Source organism: Dermochelys coriacea, chromosome 3 (assembly GCF_009764565.3).
Source record: "Dermochelys coriacea isolate rDerCor1 chromosome 3, rDerCor1.pri.v4, whole genome shotgun sequence".
In the NCBI taxonomy this organism is placed as follows: Eukaryota; Metazoa; Chordata; order Testudines; family Dermochelyidae; genus Dermochelys; species Dermochelys coriacea.
Genome location: NC_050070.1, coordinates 14993915 through 15013772, shown reverse-complemented (window position 1 = coordinate 15013772; position 19858 = coordinate 14993915). Strand labels below are relative to the sequence as shown.

The 19858-nt window shown below is 44.9% G+C and overlaps 1 protein-coding gene across 6 annotated transcripts in view; it reads left to right on the top strand.

The window, feature by feature from the left end:
• Window positions 1-19858, top strand: part of CLIC5 (chloride intracellular channel 5) — a 138804-nt gene that overhangs the window by 2828 nt on the left and 116118 nt on the right. Inside the window, exons 2-4 of one of the 6 annotated variants that reach the window (XM_043510137.1) lie at window positions 13375-13466; window positions 15612-17358; window positions 18918-19459. In XM_043510137.1, the coding sequence (XP_043366072.1) occupies window positions 17274-17358; window positions 18918-19459 (627 nt within the window). In that variant the 5' untranslated portion in view covers window positions 13375-13466; window positions 15612-17273. The other 5 variants (XM_043510140.1, XM_043510139.1, XM_043510136.1 and 2 more) reach the window with 5 other exon arrangements.

The following is a 19858-nucleotide window of genomic DNA, read 5'->3' as shown; positions in this document are numbered from 1 at the left end:
CATCCAATCCATACTTCTTTAACTTGCTGGCAAGCATACTGTGGGAGACTGTATCAAAAGCTTTGCTAAAGTCAAGATATATCATGTTCACCACTTTCCCTTTATCCAGTCAGGTTGGTCAGGTGTGACTTGCCCTTAGTGAATCCATGTTGACTGTTCCTGATCACCTTCCTGTCCTCCAAGTGCTTCAAAATGGATTCCTTGAGGACCTGCTTCATGATTTTTTTTCCAGGGACTGAGGTGAGGCTGACCGGTCTGTAGTTCCCCGGATTCTCCTTCTTCCCTTTTTTTAAAGATGGGCACTTTATTTGCCTTTTTCATCTGGGACCTCCCCCGATCACCATGAGTTTTCAAAGATAATGGCTCTGCAATCACATCAGCCAACTCCCTCAGCACCCTCGAATGCATTGCATCCAGCCCCATGGACTTGTGTATGTCCAGCTTTTCTAAATAGTCCTTAACTTTTTCTTTCACCACTGAGGGCTGCTTACCTCATCCCCATACTGTGCTGCCCAGTGCAGCAGTCTGGGAGCTGACCTTGTCTGTGAAGATCAAGGCAAAAAAAGCATTGAGTACTTCAGCTTTTTCCACATCCTCTGCGGTAGGTTGCCTCCCCCATTCAGTAAGAGTCCCACACTTTCCCTGACCACCTTTTTGTTGCTAATGTACTTGTAGAAACCCTTTTTGTTAACTTTCACATCCCTTGCTAGCTGCAACTCCAACTGTCCTTTGGCCTTCCTGATTACACCCCTTCATGCTCAAGCAATATTTTTATACTCCTTCCTAGTCATCTCTCCAAGTTTCCACTTCTTGTAAGCTTCCTTTTTGTGTTTAAGCTCACCAAAGTTTTCTCTGTTAAGCGAAGCTGGTCACCTGCCATATTTGCTCTCTTTCTGCACATTGGGATGATTTGTTCCTGTGCCCTCAATAAGGCTTCTTTAAAATACAGCCAGCTCTTCTGGACTCCTTTTCCTCATCATATTAGCCTCACAAGGGATCCTGCCCATCAGTTCCCTGAGGGAGTCAAAGTCTGCTTTTCTGAAGTCCGGGGTTCATATTCTGCTGCTCTCCTTTGTTCCTTTTGTCAGGATCCTGAACTCAGCCATCTCATGGTCGCTGCTGCCCAGGTTGCCACCCACATCTACTTCCCCTACCAATTTTTCCCTTTTTGTGATCAGCAGGTCAAGAAGAGCATGGCCCCCAGCTGGTTTGCCCAACACTTGCACCAGGAAGTTGTCCCCAACACTCTCAAAAAACTTCCTGGATTGTCTGTGCACTGCTGTATTGCTCTCCCAGCAGATGTCAGACCCCCATGAGATCTAGGGCCTGTGATCAGGAAACTTCTGTTAGTTGTCCAAAGAAAGCTTCGTCTACTTCATCCTCCTGATCTGGTGGTCTATAGCAGACGCTCAGCAACAAGGGTGATGTCGTGGTCTCGCCTCTAAACTTAACCCAAAGACACTCAACAGGCTTTTCTCCAGTTTAATACTGGAGCTCTGAGCAATCATACTACTCTCTTACATACCGTGCAACTCCTCCACCTTTTCTTCCCGGCCTGTCCTTCCTGAACAGTTTATACCTATCCATGACCGTGCTTCAGACATGTGAGTATGACATGATCCATCTGGCTCAGTATCCTGTCTTCTGACAGCAGCCAGTGCCAGATGCTTCAGAGGAAATGAAAAGAACAGGGAAATTAATGAATGATCCATCCCCTGTTGTCCAGTCCCAGTTCTGGCAGTTAGAAGTTTAGGAATACCCGGTTGTGTCCCTGATCACCTTGGCTCATTGCCATTCATGGACCTATCCTCCCTGAACATACCTCGTTCTTTTTTTAACCCAGTTACACTTTTGGCCTTCATATCTCCTGGCAACGAGTACCACAGGTTGATGGTTATTGTATGAAGTACTTATGTTTATTGTAAACTTGCTGCCTATTAGTTTCATTATGTGATCCCTAGTTCTTGTGTTATGTGAAGGGGTAAATAACACTTTCTTCTTTTTCTCCACACAATTAATGATTTTATAAACCTTTACCATATCTCCTATGAAGGGGCAAGGCCAGATGGTTATGGAAGAGTAGTAGGAGATAGATGTATTAGCTCCAGGCTAAACAAATCCCTGGTACCAGGATAAGTGAAATGGCAGCTGCTCCAGGTCAATTAAGACACCTGGGGCAAATTAAGAACTTTCTAGAAGGCAGGGAGAAGGCTAGGTTGGTTGGGACACCTGAAGCCAATCAGGGGCTGGCTGAAATTAGTTAAAAGCCTCCCAGTTAGTCAGGTGGGAGTGCATGTCAGGAGCTGTGGGAAGAAGTTGCGCAGTTGGAGAGGCTGAGTAGTACACACCATATCAGGCACAAGGAAGGAGGCCTTGAGGTAGGGTGAAGTGGAGCTTGAGGAAGTGAGGGCTGCTGTGGGGAAAGTAGCCCAGGGAATTGTACATGTTTCTAAAAGGTCAGCTACCATAGCTGATACTATTAGGGTCCCTGGTCTGGAGCCCGGAGTAGAGGGTGGGCCCGGCCTCTCCCCCCCCCCCCACCTTTACCCCCTGATTAATCACTGAGACTGGGAGACAAGAGACTGTACAAGGAAGGATAACTTCTCCTCGCCTCCCTTGCTGGCTTATGATGAAAATGGCTCAGTAGACTGTGACTCTTGTGTCTAGAGAAAGAAGGATTACGTGGAGGGTCACAGTAAGCCTCTGAGGCTAGCGAAATCTGCCAGGAAACGCGGGACCCACGGAGGCAAGGACAGAGCTTTGTCACAACTGGTGTCAGAAGTGGAATTTCATTCACAGCATGGCAGAAGAAAAGTTTTTTTTTAAAAAAAAAAAGTGCACTGGGGGTTTGGATTTTTTTTGTTTTTGTTTTTGTTTGTTTGCTTTGTACCACAATGGAGGAGATAGTAAGAGCTCTGGTACAAGCCACGGCAGCCCAGCAGGAGGCCACCCGGGTTCAGGCAATGGCACAACAGGATTCTATGCAACTACAGCAGGAAACCAATCAATTATTGATGAGGCAGGCAACCCAAGATCGTGCTTTCTTGAGAGAGATGGTGGACCAGCTGAAGATCCTCACCACCCAGGCCCAGGGGTCCGACAGGACGCAAACCCTGAGGGCCACTGATTGTCTGCCAAAGATGACGTCAAGAGATGACGTAGAGGCATATCTCCTATCATTCGAAAGGAAGGCTCAGCATGAGGCGTGGGCCCAAGAGCAATGGGCCAGCATCCTCGCCCCTTTTTTGTATGGAGAGGCCCAGAAGGCCTACTTTGACTTGCCTGCCACAGATGCCACTGACTATACCCGTCTGAAGGCAGAGATCCTAGCACGAGTAGGGGTAACGGCAGCGATAAGGGCCCAGAGGTTCCATGAGTGGAAATACCAGGAGAACAAACCCACGAGGTCCCAGCTATTCGACCTCATACACCTCACACAGAAGTGGTTACAGCCCGAAGTGTGCAGGCCGGAGGAGATTTTGGAAACCCTGGTCATAGACCATTACATGCGGGGACTGCCGCCAGATCTCTGCAAATGGGCAGGCCAGAACGATCTGTCCATGATGATGAGATAACAACACTGGTAGAAAGACAGATGACAGCCAGGGTACTGACCCGACTACCCAAGGAAGGCCTCTTTCGAAGCAAGCACCTGACCCCCAACCCTGGAAGGTTGGGCAGCCAAACCCCTGGGGAGTCCTAGGTGGAAGAACGGGGGGCCGAAAACCCAGCGGGGATCCCAGAAGGAAGGGATTGGCCTGAATGGGGGGGGGGCCCAGGACTTAACCTCCGGGATGGGGGAGTGATTAAAAGCAATTATAGATGTTATACATGTGAGGAGTGGGGACACATAGCAGCACAGTGTCGCAGCAGCAAGGAGCCTATGCAATGTAACTTGGGGGATTGAGAGGTCCCATGCTCTCTTATCCACCTCGTGGGGGTTGCATTAGCCTCGCATAATTACACGAGACCAGTGAGGATGAATGGAGCAGAGACTACAGCGCTTGTGGACTCTTGGAGTGCTATCACCCTCATATCGGGTAAGCTGGTAAAAAATAGTCAGCTGCTACAAGCCGAACGCATAGCAGTGACATGTGTGCATGGGGCCGTGAGCCATTACCCCACCATCCCAGTGGAGACAGAGGTTCAGGGAAACCCCATTGAGGTGACTGTGGGCGTAGTTCCTAAACTCCCATATCCTGTAGTCATTGGGAGGGACTATCCAGGGTTTGATAATTTACTCCCCCCGGAGAGGCTGGAGGGAGGTGGGGACCCTGAGGACAGCGACTCGTCACCGGGGGAATGTCAACCCCCGATGTCACTGAGATTTCTCAGGATCTGGTCTCAGCCCGCTGAAAGACCTGGAAGACAAAAAAGGGGAGGAAGGCCACAAAGGTCTTGGAAACCCGGATCCTGACCCAGGGCCAGAAGACCTCCCTAGTAGGCAGATGGACATGAGCAGCCAACAGAGAAACTTCCACCACAGAAGGTGAGCCAGAAGCTACCCTCAGCCATGACGGCGGCGAGCCATTTGGAAGAAGCAGAAGCCGGCCCCTGGGAGCTTGGGCAGGTTAGTCCCGGGAGAGAGACTTTTGGGCAGGACCAGGCGGAGAACCCCAGATATGATAACGCCAGGAAAGAGGTGGCCGAGATTGATGGAATACCGTGGATGGGAAGGTCCGGGGGCCCGGACCTTACTTTATAGTTAAGAAAGATCTCCTGTACCGCGTGGTGCAAATGCAGAAGCAAGAGATACAACAACTTCTGGTGCCACGAAAGCATCAAAAAGCCAAATTGAGTCTCGCCCACATTCACCTGTTTGGAGGAAACCTAGGGGTAGAGAAAACCCAGGCACGGATCCTGCGGAGGTTCTTCTGGCCTAGAGTACATGAAGATGTCCGGCGATACTACACCTCTTGTCCGGAGTGTCAGTTACATAGCCCTCGCCGACACTTGCAGGCTCCTTTGGTACCTCTTCCAATAATAGAGTTTCCTTTTGAATGGATAGCCATGGATCTGGTAGGGCCCCTAGAGAAAACAGCTCAGGGCCACCAACATGTGCTTTTTGTACTGGACTATGCAACCTGGTACCCGGAAGCTGTTCCCCTGCGCAACACGGCTTCCAAGACAATAGCTAAGGGGCTGGTACAGATCTTTGCCCAGGTTGGGCTACCCAAGGAGATATTGACTGATCAAGGGACACCTTTCATGTCCAAGTTGATGAAAGATCTCTGTTCACTGCTCCATGTACGAGCCCTCCGGACCTCTGTATACCACCCGCAAACAGAAGGCCTTGTGGAAAGGTTCAATAGGACCCTCAAGGCCATGATCAGGAAAGTGGTGAGCCGGGATGGGAAAGACTGGGATACCCTATTGCCTTACCTCATGTTTGCCATCCGGGAGGTTCCGCAAGCCTCCACGGGTTTCTCTCCATTCGAACTACTATATGGGCGCCATCCTCGGGGCATATTGGATATAGCCAGAGAAGCCTGGGAAGAGGAGCCAAATCCCGAAAGGAACATAGCTGAGCATGTACTACAGATGAGAGATCGGATAGCCCGAGTTACGCCCATTGTACGGGAACACTTGGAGAGAGCATAGGAGACCCAAAAAACTCATTATAACCACCAAGCGAAGCTTCGACGGTTCCAACCAGGGGATCGAGTGATGATACTGGTGCCCACAGCAGAAAGTAAACTTTTGGCCCAGTGGCAGGGATCCTACGAAATAATCGAAGCCGTGGGAGAGGTGAACTATAAGGTGCGGCAGCCAAGCCGCCGGAAATCGGAGCAAATTTACCACATCAATATTCTAAAACCTTGGCATGATTGAGAGACATGCTTAGTCATGCAGGAGACCCTTCCCCAGGAGGATAACTTACACGAGCAAGTGAGGATATCATCCGACTTGATGCCGATCCAAAAGATAGAGGCAACCGACATGATTAATCGCAACCGAGATGTGTTCTCTACAAAACCAGGGCAGATGACTGAGACCTATCACCATATCCGCATCATCCCCGGAGCCAAGGTAACATTGAGACTCTACCGAATCCCAGCAGCCAAAAGAGAGGAAATCAAGGCCGAAGTAAAGAAAATGTTAGAATTAGGGGTTATTGAAGAATCTTACAGCCAGTGGTCCAGTCCAATTGTTCTAGTGCCTAAACCTGACGGTACCATAAGATTCTGTAATGATGTTCACCGACTGAATGAAATATCCCAGTTTGATGCATACCCTATACCACGCATCGACGAACTGGTTGACCAACTGGGTAGTGCCCGATTCTTGACTACACTGGATCTGACGAAAGGGTACTGGCAGATTTCTCTGACCAAAGAAGCTAAAGAAAAGACAGCATTCTCCACCCCGGATGGGCTATTCCACTACACTGTCCTCCGTTTTGGGCTACATGGGGCCCCAGCCACATTCCAGCGCCTCATGGATAAGCTGCTGTGCCCCCATACTAGTTATGCAGCTGCAGTCCTAGATGATGTCATCATCCATACAGCAGACTGGGGAACCCACTTGGAGAAAGATGAGGCAGTACTGCTCACCTTAAGGCGGGCTGGCTTCACTGCTAATCCCGCTAAATGCACTATAGGGCTAGCCGAGGCTAGGTACCTGGGATATATTGTGGGAAGGGGCATAGTGAAGCCCCAAACAAATAAGCTATAGGCAATTCAAAACTGGCCCCGGCCGACCCGAAAGAAGCAGGTTCATGCGTTCCTAGGTGTGGTAGGCTACTACCAACTGTTTATTCCCCACTTCACCACTAGGGCAAGTCCCCTAACAGACCTAGTGAAGGCTGAGGTCCAGACATAGTAAAGTGGAGCGATGCAGCAGAGCGGGCATTTACAACCTTCGGACAGCCCTCTGTAATGACCCCGTACTCATAGCCCCGGACTTTAACAGGGAATTTGTTTTACAAACAGACGCTTCCGAGGTGGGGTTGGGAGCAGTTCTGTCGCAAATGGTGGGAGAAGAGGAACACCCAATCCTCTACCTAAGCAGAAAGCTTCTCCCAAGAGAACAGAAATATGCAGCAGTCAAGAGAGAATGCCTTGCTGTCAAATGGGCTATGGAGACACTGCGTTATTACCTCTTAGGCCGGTGATTTACTCTTGTGACGTACCATGCACCCCTCCAGTGGATGCAGCGGAATAAGGAAAAGAATGCAAGGGTCACCAGGTGGTTCTTATCCCTCCAACCATTCCAGTTCTGCGTATGGCACAGGGCTGGATGCCATCATGGCAACGCTGATGGTCTGTCACGAGCATACTGCCTGGTGTCCCAAGTTGCCCAACTCTATGGTGTTGAGCAGAGGGGGGCGATATGTGACGGAGCAAGGCCAGATGGTTATGGAAGAGTAGTGGGAGATAGATATGTTAGCTCCAGGCTAAACAAATCCCTGGTACCAGGATAAGTGAAATGGCAGCTGCTCCAGGTCAGTTAAGACACCTGGGGCCAATTAAGTACTTTCCAGAAGGCAGGGAGAATGCTAGGTTGATTGGGACACCTGAAACCAATCAGGGGCTGTCTGAAACTAGTTAAAAGCCTCCCAGTCAGTCAGGTGTGAGGGCATGTCAGGAGCTGTGGGAAGAAGTTGCGCGGTTGGAGAGGCTGAGTAGTACACACCATATCAGGCACAAGGAAGGAGGCCCTGAGGTAGGGTGAAGTGGAGCTTGAGGAAGGGAGGGCTGCTGTGGGGGAAATAGCCCATGGAATTGTACATGTCATGTTTCTAAAAGGTCAGCTACCATAGCTGATACTATTAGGGTCCCTGGGCTGGAGCCCGGAGTAGAGGGTGGGCCCGGGCTCCCCTCCCCCACTTTTCCCCCGATTAATCACTGAGACTGGGAGACGAGAGACTGTGCAAGGAAGGATAACTTCTCCCTCGCTGGCTTATGATGAAAATGGCTCAGTAGACTGTGACTCTTGTGTCTAGAGAAAGAAGGGTTACGTGGAGGGCCTCAGTGAGCCTCTGAGGCTAGCGAAATCTGCCAGGAAACGCAGGACCTACGGAGGCAAGGACAGAGCTTTGTCACACTCCCCTTAGTCATCTCTTTTGTAAAATGAATAGTCCCAGTCTTTGTAATCCCTCCTCATATGGAAGCTGTTCCATATCCCTAATCATTTTTGTTGCCATTCTCTGTACGTTTTCCAATTCTAATGTATCTTTTTGAGATGGAGTGGCCAGCATTGCACGCAGTATTCGAGGTGTGGTAAACTACAAAAGTGTATAAATCATCCCAGGTGAATTCAGATAAAAATGATAAATAGGTTGAATATTGGCAGCTGCTCAGACTTTAAAAAAACACGCAGAAACCTTGATTTGAATCTGACATAGTTATAAGTATTTATGTACATGAATTACTGCATGCTCATTTTTCAGTAGAAAAAGGATATGTCCCTTATAAGTGACCTTACTGTATTCTCATAAAAAGATATTTTTGCCATTTTATAGCATAGAAATTTAAGGCAGTGGGAGAGTATGCAGAAACAAGAGGAGGGAGCTCCGAGCCCTTTAACCTATTTAATCTTTGTATACATTTTCCTATTTTTCATACAAACCAGGCATTTTACCAGCCTCTAACATACTCCTTAAAGTAGAAGCATTCTGTTTATACAATGATTCATAGTTAAAAGGATATTCCTATTGGCTTTAATTCCGCAAAGCACTTACTCATGTGCTTAATCTTAAATGTGAGTAATCACATCCCTGTTCACCAAAACATTTAAGCATGGGCTTAACTTCCAAAACTTCAATAGGATTTAAGTCCACTTTACTTGCCCAGTTTAACCCCTGTGAAAGGCAGCATGCCTTGACTATATATACTTTTAAAATGTCTTAGCACTTGAATATCAAACCTTAAATACTGGTCTAGATAAGATCTTTAAGACTCATTTATACCACAATGCCTTCAAAAAGGAGTCAGCAATAATATTTATTTTATTTTTATTTATAAAAACAAAGTCAAAACAAGGAACTAGCAAGCCATGTCCCTTTTTGTCACCGAGACCACTTTGCTTGTATGTTGTGTTCACCTGTTTAGATTGCAAGGGCTTTCAAGAAAGGACTGTCTTTTTCTAAATCTGTAGGGCACCTAACACATATTTTAGCGCCACTGCAATAAAAATAATAATATTTTGTCTCAAAAAGCTCAGTATAAGGGTACTGGTGTTACAGGTGCTTTACTTCATCCATTTGCAAAAGATATGTTGGTTACAAAATACCTCAGTTTTTGGCTAGACATATTCAGAAAATAGGAGGGACTGCAGGCTGGGAACCACATTCCTTTAATGAAAAACAATTCCTAACTAACTTTTGATTTTGGTTCAAATAAAAACAAAATGTGAAATTTTACCAGCTCAGACAACTGCATTAAATTTGTTCTTAAATTTCAGGGAATACCATCTCCTTAAAATCACACATTTCCTTACTGCTATTCTGTTACCAGTAATAATTAGATTGCTATAACTGAACTAACAGAAAAATATGTTTTCCTCTACATTTTTTCAGTTTATTTTATGAATTGGGCAGAGCTTTGTGTATAGTTATTTCTATATTTCCCCCCTAAGTAGTCTATTAGTCAGTTTACCCGGGTGTTTGTGTGGATCTTGCACACAGCTGAGGGGAGAGAAAACACAAAAGTATTAGAAAATGTGATTTATGAAACCATAAAGTGGCAGGTGTAGGATCTGCAACTATTTTTAATTTAATTAAATTGATTAGATTTCAAGTTGAAAGTTGTCCCATTAATCTGAAGAAATGAATGTAACAGGAGAAGAACTCTACCCACACATGTCCTCCCATTCCCTGTAAAATGGTACTCCTAAGGACACGTGTATGGCTGTCTGTAATATTTTACAATGACATCAGGATATCTCCTATGTTCTCTTATGGCTGTATAGTCCGATCTGCAAGAAGCAAGGTCATGAGTAAATGTCACACAAGAATGTGGAGACTCTTGCCGAAGACTTGGCATGCATGATGTTTGGCTCTTATTTCAATTGATTTTTTGCATTTGTGGGGCCAGGGATGACGGGTTTGGGGTGCAGGCTGCCCCGAGGCTGCGACAGGGAGAGAGAACTCCCCCAAACTCTCCTTTCCCACAGCAGCACCTGGGTGGGGGGAAGGGTGCCTCTCCCCACCACAGCAAGCCCAGGCTGGGGCTGATTTGGTGCCACAGGAGAAGCACCTCTCCCACGACCCCCACACGGCTGAGGCTGGGTTGGGGCCAGATGAGGGGTGCCTCTCACCCAGCTGTGGCACATCTGTGGCTGGGCTGGGTTGGGGCGAGGGCTCTCCCCGCACAGCCCTGAGCGCTTGCACGGTGCTTAATAGGTTGCTGCGTGGCTGTGCAGCTTAGAGGGAACTTAGGTTGGAACCCACTCCTGCACCCCCTCCTTCACCATAACTTCCTACCAGAGTCTGCACCCCTGCCCTGAGCCCCCTTCCATAGCCTGCAGCCCACACCCCCTCCTTCACCCCAACCCTCTGCCCCAGTTCTGAGCCCCCTCCTGCATTCCAAACCCCTCTCCCTGGCCCCACCCCAGATCCCACATCCCCTCCCATACCCCAAACTCCTGCCCCAGCTGGGAGCTTGTCATAACCATACAGCTAAGGGTAGCCTAGAACTCCTTCTTACCTGTAAGGGGTTAAGAAGCTCAAATAACCTGGTTGGCACCTGACCAAAAGGACCAATGGGGAAAGAAGATACTTTCAAATCTGGGTGGGGGGAAGGCTTTGTTTGTGCTCTTTGCTTCCCAAGAGAACACACACACACAGAAGCACCAGGTCAGAAAACTCCTTCTATAAACCATCCTAAAGTGAGTCTCAATATTGCAAAAAGAGTAAGTAATAAGGCAGGGCGCATTAGATTACCTTTTGTTTTCAACTTGTGAATTTTCCCTGTGCTAAGAGGGAGGTTTATCCTTGTTTTTTGTAACTTTAAAGTTTTGCCTAGAGGGGAATCCTCTGCGTTTTGAATCTGATTATCCTGTAAAGTTACCTTTCATCCTGATTTTACAGAAGTGCTTCTTTTACTTTTTTTTTCTTTATAATAAAGTTCAGTTTTTTTAAGAATCTGGTTTACCTATTTGGTTGGTATGTTCTTCTCAAGCCTTCCCAGGAACGGGGTGTAGGGCTTGGGATATTTTGGAGGAATAGGGGTGCCTCTCCCCACCACGGCAAGTGGTCCTTTCCCTGATTTTTGTCTAAATCACTTGGTGGTGGTAGCATACCATCCAAGGACAAAGGATTTGTGCCTTGGGGAAGTTTTTAACCTAAGCTGCTAGAAATAAGCTTGGGGGCTTTCATACAGGTCCCCACATCTGTACCCTAGAGTTCAGAGTGGAGAGGGAACCCTGAGAGAGCCTCTTCGCTCCAGCACCTCAAACCTCCCAGCCCCACCCGAGAGCCCACACCCACAGCTGGAGCCTTCACCCCCTTCGGCACCCCAACTCCCTGCCCCAGTTTGGAGCTCCCTTTGCACCCTGAACTCCTAATTTCTGGCCCCACCCTGGAGCCCACACCCCCAGACAGAACCCTCCCACTCTCCAACCCCCTGCCCCAACCCAGTGAAAGTGAGTCAGGGTGGGGGAGAGCGAGCAACAGCGGAGGGGGGGATGGCGTGAGTGGGGCGTGGGGCCTTTGAGAAGGGTCAAGTCGGGGCCTCGGAGAAGGGATGGAGCCTCAGGGAAGGAGTGTTGCAGGGGTGTTCGGTTTTGTGCGATTAGAAAGTTGGCAACCCTAGGCAGGATGCACAGGCCATGCTGAGCTGTAACACTCCCTCAGCCAGAAATTGCTCATCTATCACACACAGTCCAAAAGAAGCCTTCTCAGGACTTGTGGATGCTCTGGATCTCTGAAAGTCAGAACACTTATTTTGGTGCTTAAGTTTAGGCATCCATATTTGAACAGTTTGGCTACATTATATAGTATTTGGGCGGTGGCAGGGCAGGGTGTGAGGGCATGGCATTTTTAATCTTTGTGGAAGTGGACAGTGGAGAGACAAGGGAAGAAAAATATCTTGCAGTAAGCAGAACTTGGTGCTGCTGGTTATGCTTCCTGTCTCATGGGAGGTTACAGTGTTGGACAAAGATCCTGGTCTTCATGTGATGTTTAATGCAAGGTCAGTAGTGAATAAAACCTCAGCCATTCACAATTTGATATGAGATGGGGCACTAACCTTTTATGTCCAACCAAGTCCGGACTGGATGATACAGCAGAATCCATGTACATGATATTGTTGTCAACCAGGTATCTGGTGCAGTGTGAATCAAAGCAGGATCATCAGAGAGTCGGTATGGCTGTAGTGTTGACATCCAGCCTGGCTGTAGTGTTGACATCCAGCCTAACAGGAAGGGAGATAAGTATAACATTATTGAATTAAGTTTAAATATTTTAGGAGTTGATTGTATTAAACATGCAACTGTTCATTATTGTGGATTTGTATGGCACTTCTTTGGGAGGAATACAGGATTAATGCAATCTCTGGGAAGTATTGTGGGTTTCAGAAGACTGTGTTGAACAATGTAGCAGACATGAATGATCTCTTGGGACAATATATGTGAAGTGGAATTCCTAGGCAGCTCTTGGGAGGAGGGGGTTGCAAATTCCCACCTAGGGACTTAGTCTTTGAAGCTTCACCCTGAGGGGGGAACTTTTGTCTTTGGATCACCTGTTACATGAGGCTCTTCAATGATAAACTGTATAAAGGAGTAAATGTACTCCTGAGATGCTTGTTCTAAGTTGAAGCTGTGATGGATTTGTGACCACAGGAAAAACCCCTGTGTGCAATTTGAAGTACTAATCACCAACCAAAGCCCTTGTTGGTGTGAGAGGGTGATCTCTGGTAAGCTTATTAGCATGCGTCTAGGTTCTTTTATTTTTTAAATGTTTTCTCTTTAATGCTTTTACCTTAAGAATAAATGTGCTTGCTTAGAAAGAGCTGCATGGTAGCTTAACTGTGGCAATTATACTGTGTACCATTTCTGAGGAGAACAGTAAAGCAGGCTGACTTAGGCAGGCTGACTTCCCTGGAGTGGTCACAGTATAGGTAGGGAACTGTGTAGTCTGGAAATACCCTGGTCAGGAAGGAGAGAGACATGGATCATCATCCAAGACTGACGATGATTGGGAAGCCAGGAGCCTAGAATGGGTGCCCTTCCTGAACCAAGGAGGGAGAATATAGGTTCAGGCCCCCTGAACTGTGACAGTAATGAGCCCCCAAATTAGGTCTAACAGAATGTCAGAGTAAAAAGACTGTCCTTGTCTCAAAGAACTCGTAGTCTAGGTTCTGACAAGATGCAACAAGTTTGTGTTATCAAGAACCTAACATATTATTCTTATTTCACTTCCACTGCATGTAGAGCCAGAATCTTCATGGAACTATTTGCAAAGATTCCTAGATCTTTTTCTGGAAAAGTTTCAAAACTCAAATAGAAAAACTATTGAGTATCAGGTGAGTATTAAGAAAAATAAATTCACTACAGATTTCCAAAGGCTTGGAGAAATTTGAGCTTTCATATAATACTTTATAAACTAGACAGTCTAAATAGCCATCAAATGTCACGATTCCACTAGTGATGGCTGTGTCGAATGCAAATTAAGTGTTCAATCCTGTGAGGTGCTGAGATCCTCCAACAACCACTGCAATATGTGATCGCTGAGCATGTTCAGCATCTTCTAGTTACAGGCTCTAGTTTTCACTGAATGTTTCCAAGAATGTTGTTTGCCTCATTTTAATCATTCATTTTCCCAGACCTCTCCATTTTCAGTTCTGACTTTTGCTACTATTACCTTTTTAAAATGTTGGGCTAGATAATTTACGATGTAAAGCTCCATTGACTTCACCAGCTAAGGATGTGGCCCTTAACTTTTACTTTAGTAAGTTCCTCCTAATGCATGAAAGTCTGTCCATTGTAGTGCAGGGGAAAAAAAATTAAGGGCTGTAACAGAGTTCAAATTATAGTTACCCCCCGAGTGACCTTAGAAAAATACACGCTAAGTAGCTTCTCTCTTTGTACATATGAAAGAGCAGATCCTCAGCTAGTTTACGTCAGAGTAACTCAGTTGATTCCTGTCTCTGATTTTCTTGTCTTTATCTAGTTAGTAATGTGGGCTGCTTCATTATTTCACATTGATTTTTTTGTATAGGAAGAATAGGGCATTTAAAATAACTAATTTAGCATTTTAGTTCTATTCCACGGACAGTTCATAGAACACTGGAGTAAGTGAGAGCATTATCAAGCCCCTTGGTTGAACACTCTCTGGGCCAGATTCTGATCTCAGTGATAGTGCTGTAAGGTGAAACTCTGTGTCCAGTGGATTACAGTGGGATCAGAATCAAAGGAAGGGTGAAGATGGTGCAAAGAGGAGCCACAAAAAATATTCAAGGACTGGGAAAAATGCCTCAGAGCTATAAACTGAAGGAGCTCCATCTGTTTAGTTTATCAAAAAGTATCTTGATTACAGCGTAATCATTTATAGAGAGAAAATACTGGTAGTGATGGACTCTTTAATACAACAGAGAAAGGCACAATGGGAACCACTGTCTGGAATTTTAAAGGCAGACAAATTCAAATCAGAAAAAAACACGCCTTTTTAACAGCAACGTTGTTTGACTATTGGAACAAACTACCAAAAGAAGTGGTGGATTTTCCATCTCTTGAAGTCTTCAAGAAGATATACTTTAATTAAACACAAACTATTGGGCTCAATACAGGGATAACTGGGTAAAATTCTATAACTTATGGTATACAATAAGTCAGACTATATGATCGAAAGATCTGCTCTGGTTTAAAAAATCTTTGAATCTATGAAAAAATACAGTACCAGGCTTGTTGAGTCTGGATGGTCTAAACAAGCAACTTATCCTGCCTAACGTATATTATCTCAGAAAGAGAATGAATTAAGAAAAGAAAAATACTTCTTTACTCATTGAAAATTTTACCCATTGATAATAATTTGGTTTTACTCATACTAACTGCAAAATCATAGTCAGAATCATTTTAGTTAATTTGACTTTTCAGTGTATTGGAACACAAAAAATTATAGTGAAGATAAAGCCATAAGGTGAAACGGGGGTCTATTTTTCATTTCCCAGATTTATTTTGAATAAATACTTTCTTAGATGTAGAGAGAGAGGGCCAGATTCTTCACTGCTTTGCACCTTATATAGTCCTTTATACTGTGCAAAGTAGATATAAAATGCTATTAGATCAGAATAGCATTCTACACCCATTTTGCACACACCTTGCATGGGTATAAATTGTACACCAATTTTTGATAGTAAGCTTTTGGGGGGAAAGGAACTCTCATTTATTATATTTGTACAGGTCCTGGCAAACTAAGGCCCATCTTGGTTGTGACCAATATAAAGGTTAAAAAATAATAATGAATAAAAAGCATAAATAACTAAATGAAGTGCAAAACAGTGGAGTCAAGTCCAACTCTTCTAGAGGAATGAAGCTGTGTTCTGTGCAAGCACCGGGGTGGAGAAAGAGAAGTGGTAAAAGTGATTTTTATTATTGAAAAGTATGGAAAAACCAGGTTTCAAACTGTTGCATAATATTTGTATTTTACCTGCCTTCTTGTTCATTTTCAGCAGGTGCTGCTACTTGCTGCAATTGCTTTCTCTGCAAAAAACTGATTGTGGTGATTTAGATCTATGGAAGCTGCATGTTGGTTCTCCTCAAAAGCAGTCATCAGTGGTGATGATAGATTTTCTTTTTTCCCTTCTCAGTGATTTTTAAGACTGGGTGGCAGCAGGGAGAAAACAAGAGAAGCATTTTGATGGCCTTAGAGGGTCTGATCCTGCAAGCACTCTATGCATAAGGTATCTCTTGAAATCAATGGGAGTTATGCCCAGAGAGTGCTTACAGCATGAAGTCCTTCATCAGAGAAGTCTTTGAACAGCACAGGTTAGACAGCAAAGTGCATCTGTGTTCTTGAAAAGCTTGAAAACACACAAAGCGTTTTCTTAAAAGCAAGAAATTTGCAAACCAAATAAAAATGTCATACAAAACCAATGGGTTCCCCTCCTTCCCATCCCTCCCAGGTTCTTTGGGCTGTATATAATAGAATAACTAACAAACAAGCTCTAACTAATATGCCTTCTTGACTTTTTGGACCTTTAAGAGAGGGTAAGTTTGGAGAAGGCTGGACTGAGGCAGCTGTTGTAGGGCAACACATTTCACTCCGCAAGATGAATATGGAAAGAGATGCTTTTCCTGCAAAGCCTTTTAAAAATGTTACTGTTGAAATAACATTTCTGAACTGAACTGCAACTTTCAGGTGCTTTCTCTCCATCCCCACCCATCTTCCCCTGAGATACACCTTGGGTTTTATAAGGTGGGGGTGGATCCACACAGTATGCTCTATAAAATTCGGAGGAATAAAGAAAACAAGTCATAAGGCACGACCCTACTTTCCTCGTGCACCCAAACATTCTATTTAAGTCCATGGCTGTGTTGGGTGTGCATTTGAGACCATATCCACTGCTCTAGTGCTCAGCCCGAGTTGCAGATTTGTGTGCTGGGAGCGATGCAAATTTGCCTGAAGTTGCCCTGCAGAAGCGTCTTAGCATATCTGCTCTATGTGTGAGACCAGCTGAAGGTTTCATACGGCAGAAGATCATCTGGCTTTAGCAACCATTGCCTGGCCCTTCTTATTCAGGGAGCTCTCATGAAGCTGACTCCCTGCTTTGAATTCAGCCCTCTTATAGAGTGCAAGTGCACCAGTTTCACCACCAGGGGGACCTCCACATTCATAGAGGAGGAGACAGGGTGTTTGCCTAGGACTGTGGAATCAGGCCTTTAATATAGTTTTTGGGAGCTGTGTAGAATTCAGAGCCCATCAAAATGTCACTGGTGCCAACTCTTATGATTGTATTGCAAGTTTTGCAATATCTGGTGTGAGATCTTGGCTGCGTTTAATGGCAAAACTCCCGTCGACTTCAATAGAGCCAGAATTTAACCCTTCATCTTTTATCTGAAGCCGCAGGTCCAGCAGACAAATGATTGTTCAAGAATTTCAGCTTTCATTTAAAAAATGTACGTTTCTAACCTTCATGACAGGACAGAAAAGCATGAAAACAGGACCCATTAACTTGTGAAGTTTGAAAAACAGAAAGTAAATCAAAAGAACCCCATATTTATTATTTTAAAATCTCATGATTTGTAAGCCAATCTCATGGTTATGGGAGCCTGACACATGATTTTTTATGATGTTTGATCTTTTAATTTGGATTTGAGAAGCTGTTCAAGCAATGTGCCAGTTACACATGGAAACAGCGAAGGGGAAATGGGCTTTGTTCTGCTTGCTGACATTGCTTGTGGATCAGGCAGGATTACGTGAATAACACACTGAATATGAATTATACATCCCTGAAGTCCTCAGTTTGTGCCTATCCAATAAAGTAATCATGTGTCAAGGTATCTCATTGTCTTTCTGTTATTTAACTCTATCTATGTGGAATGGTGTTAGTTCCAGATAGGGAATGCAAATTCCACTTGCAGCATTTTTATTGTCTAAATAAAAATTAAACATAGGTAAATCAGAATGATTTAGGTGATGAATCCAGCTGCTTGTAGGTTTAAAGGCTGCTACACTTTTGCGGTTTGACTTTTATTATTACTTTGATAGGCTGAATACAAAAATAATGACTTTAATCCACAGCCTCCTGATCTCAGGGAGACAGCATCTGCTACACTACACCCCTGTCAAAAGGTGGCGCATGCACCTCTTTGTTCTGTGCAGAGATAGGTGAGGTATAAGTTCTGCTCTTCCCCCCCCCCAACTTCCCCAGGCCCTTTGGGGAATCCACCAATGGTTGTAGCAGTCAACTCAGAGAAGCACAGGGACTTCACTGTGCCAAGTCCTTGCCTGGGGGAGCAGGAGGAAAGGTTTCCTTGAATCTTCTCTCCTTCCTTATCCACCCATGCAAGATTGAATGCAGTTGAGCCTTAAGAATAGGAAGATAGTCAAAGTGTAGCAGATGCATGAAAATGAGAGATGTCTTAATCCAATCATTAAATCTGTGCTTCCCCAAACTTTGGAAAGTTCAACTCCAGATCCAAACTTCATGACTTGGGCCCTCTCTAAGAAAAATGGGCGTATAAAGAACCTGGATATAAATGGCAGATGCATAAATACATTTTAAATGTAATATAATAACACTTAACACTTATAGTGCTTTTATTTCTAGATTTCAAAGCAATTTACAAATATGGATACATGTTATTGTCCCCACTTTACAAATGGACAAGTTGAGGCAGGCAGAAGTGAATTGACTTGCTGAAGATCAAATAGTGTGTCAGTGGCAGAGCCTGGAAGAGAATGCAAATCTCAAGACAATCAGTCTGGTGATTTATCCTCTGTGCTGCTTCTTGAATTTATTTTTCAGTAATTGATTCTTCACTGGCCTGTGATAAACCACTGAAGTGTTGCAGCTTGTTTACATTGTTGGTGGTATTTTGTGATCAAAGGAGTAGGTACCCTTGCTTTTCACTGATGCTCAGAAAATCAGTTCAGTGAGATCTACGTCCTCTAGGCTTTAAGCAAAGTATTCCCAAGGTATATTAGACTTTCAGATAAAGACCAGTGTTTACTTCACAACTGACTTTTATTGTTCTCTGGTAATTGTCTGAGTTGGATTCATTGTACGTACTGAAGTCTGACTAAAATATATTCGGAAGAGCAAATGGTGATTAAACATAGTTGCAAGTGCTCTGAGCCAGGAAGGGGTTAAAAGTGAGCCTCCCTTATCTTTGACTTCAGTGGAATATAGTTTATTGATTTAAAGCTCTCCGTAAATGATTGTTGGAAACCTGTCATGTGTACCAGTGCATTCAAAAAGCACACCACAAACACTGCTTCCTTTTAAACAGTGTTTATATGTTGCCATCTCCAGCCCCTCAAGACACCAAAAGAAAGGCAAAATCCAACCAACCAGCCAGCATGGAAAATGGGGGCTTTACCAACATCTATGAAAATATAGAGAACACTGGCCTCTGTGAGATTCTTGATTCAGAGGAAGCAAAAGAGGATCATCTTTATGAGCAAGTCCATGAAGACCCAGCATCTCCTTCTTCCACCACCACTCCAGAAAGCATGGACATCAGCTGTCAGGAGAGCCCAGAACACAGCCGCAGCAATTCTGTCTCATCTCAGCAAGGAGCTGATGGGGAGAATGGTTCAGCTTCCTCTCAGCAAGGGGCTGAAGGGGACCAGCATCTCCAGGAAGAGATGGAGATGATGAGCCCAAGGCCCAGTGATGAATGTGTAGAAAGGATGGTGTTTGGAAATAAAATCCCATCTCCTACTGGATTCAGTCTTCATAAGAGCCTGGGCACTTCCTCCACCTTCCCAACTTCCACCAGATTTCCAGCTAACAACAACTTAGGAGAAACTGACAACTTTCAGAAGGAGTATGAGATTTTCCTCTTTGTTAAGGTAAGGACTTGTGCTCCTAGACATGTATAGTAGCATTAGAACCAGAATCAATCCAAGTATCCTCAGCCTCACTGAAGTGTGCGCTAAGGTCTGCCCCCAGCTCTGCCACTGACATTCTGCATGAAATTGGGCAAGTCACTTATCCTCTATGTGACTCCCTTTTTCCATTGAAAATGGGGATAATACTGCTTACCCACCCATGTATATTGGTTTTGCGATATTTGTATGAAAAGTGTTAGAGAGGTCTGATCCAAAGCCCATTGAATCAATTAAAAGACTCCTATTCATCGGGCTATGGATCACGAGCTATACATATTAATATTCTAAAGGAAAACAAATCTTCAAAATGAAGAGCAGCAGGGAAATTCTTTCCCATGTTCATCTTTGGAACAGATCCAA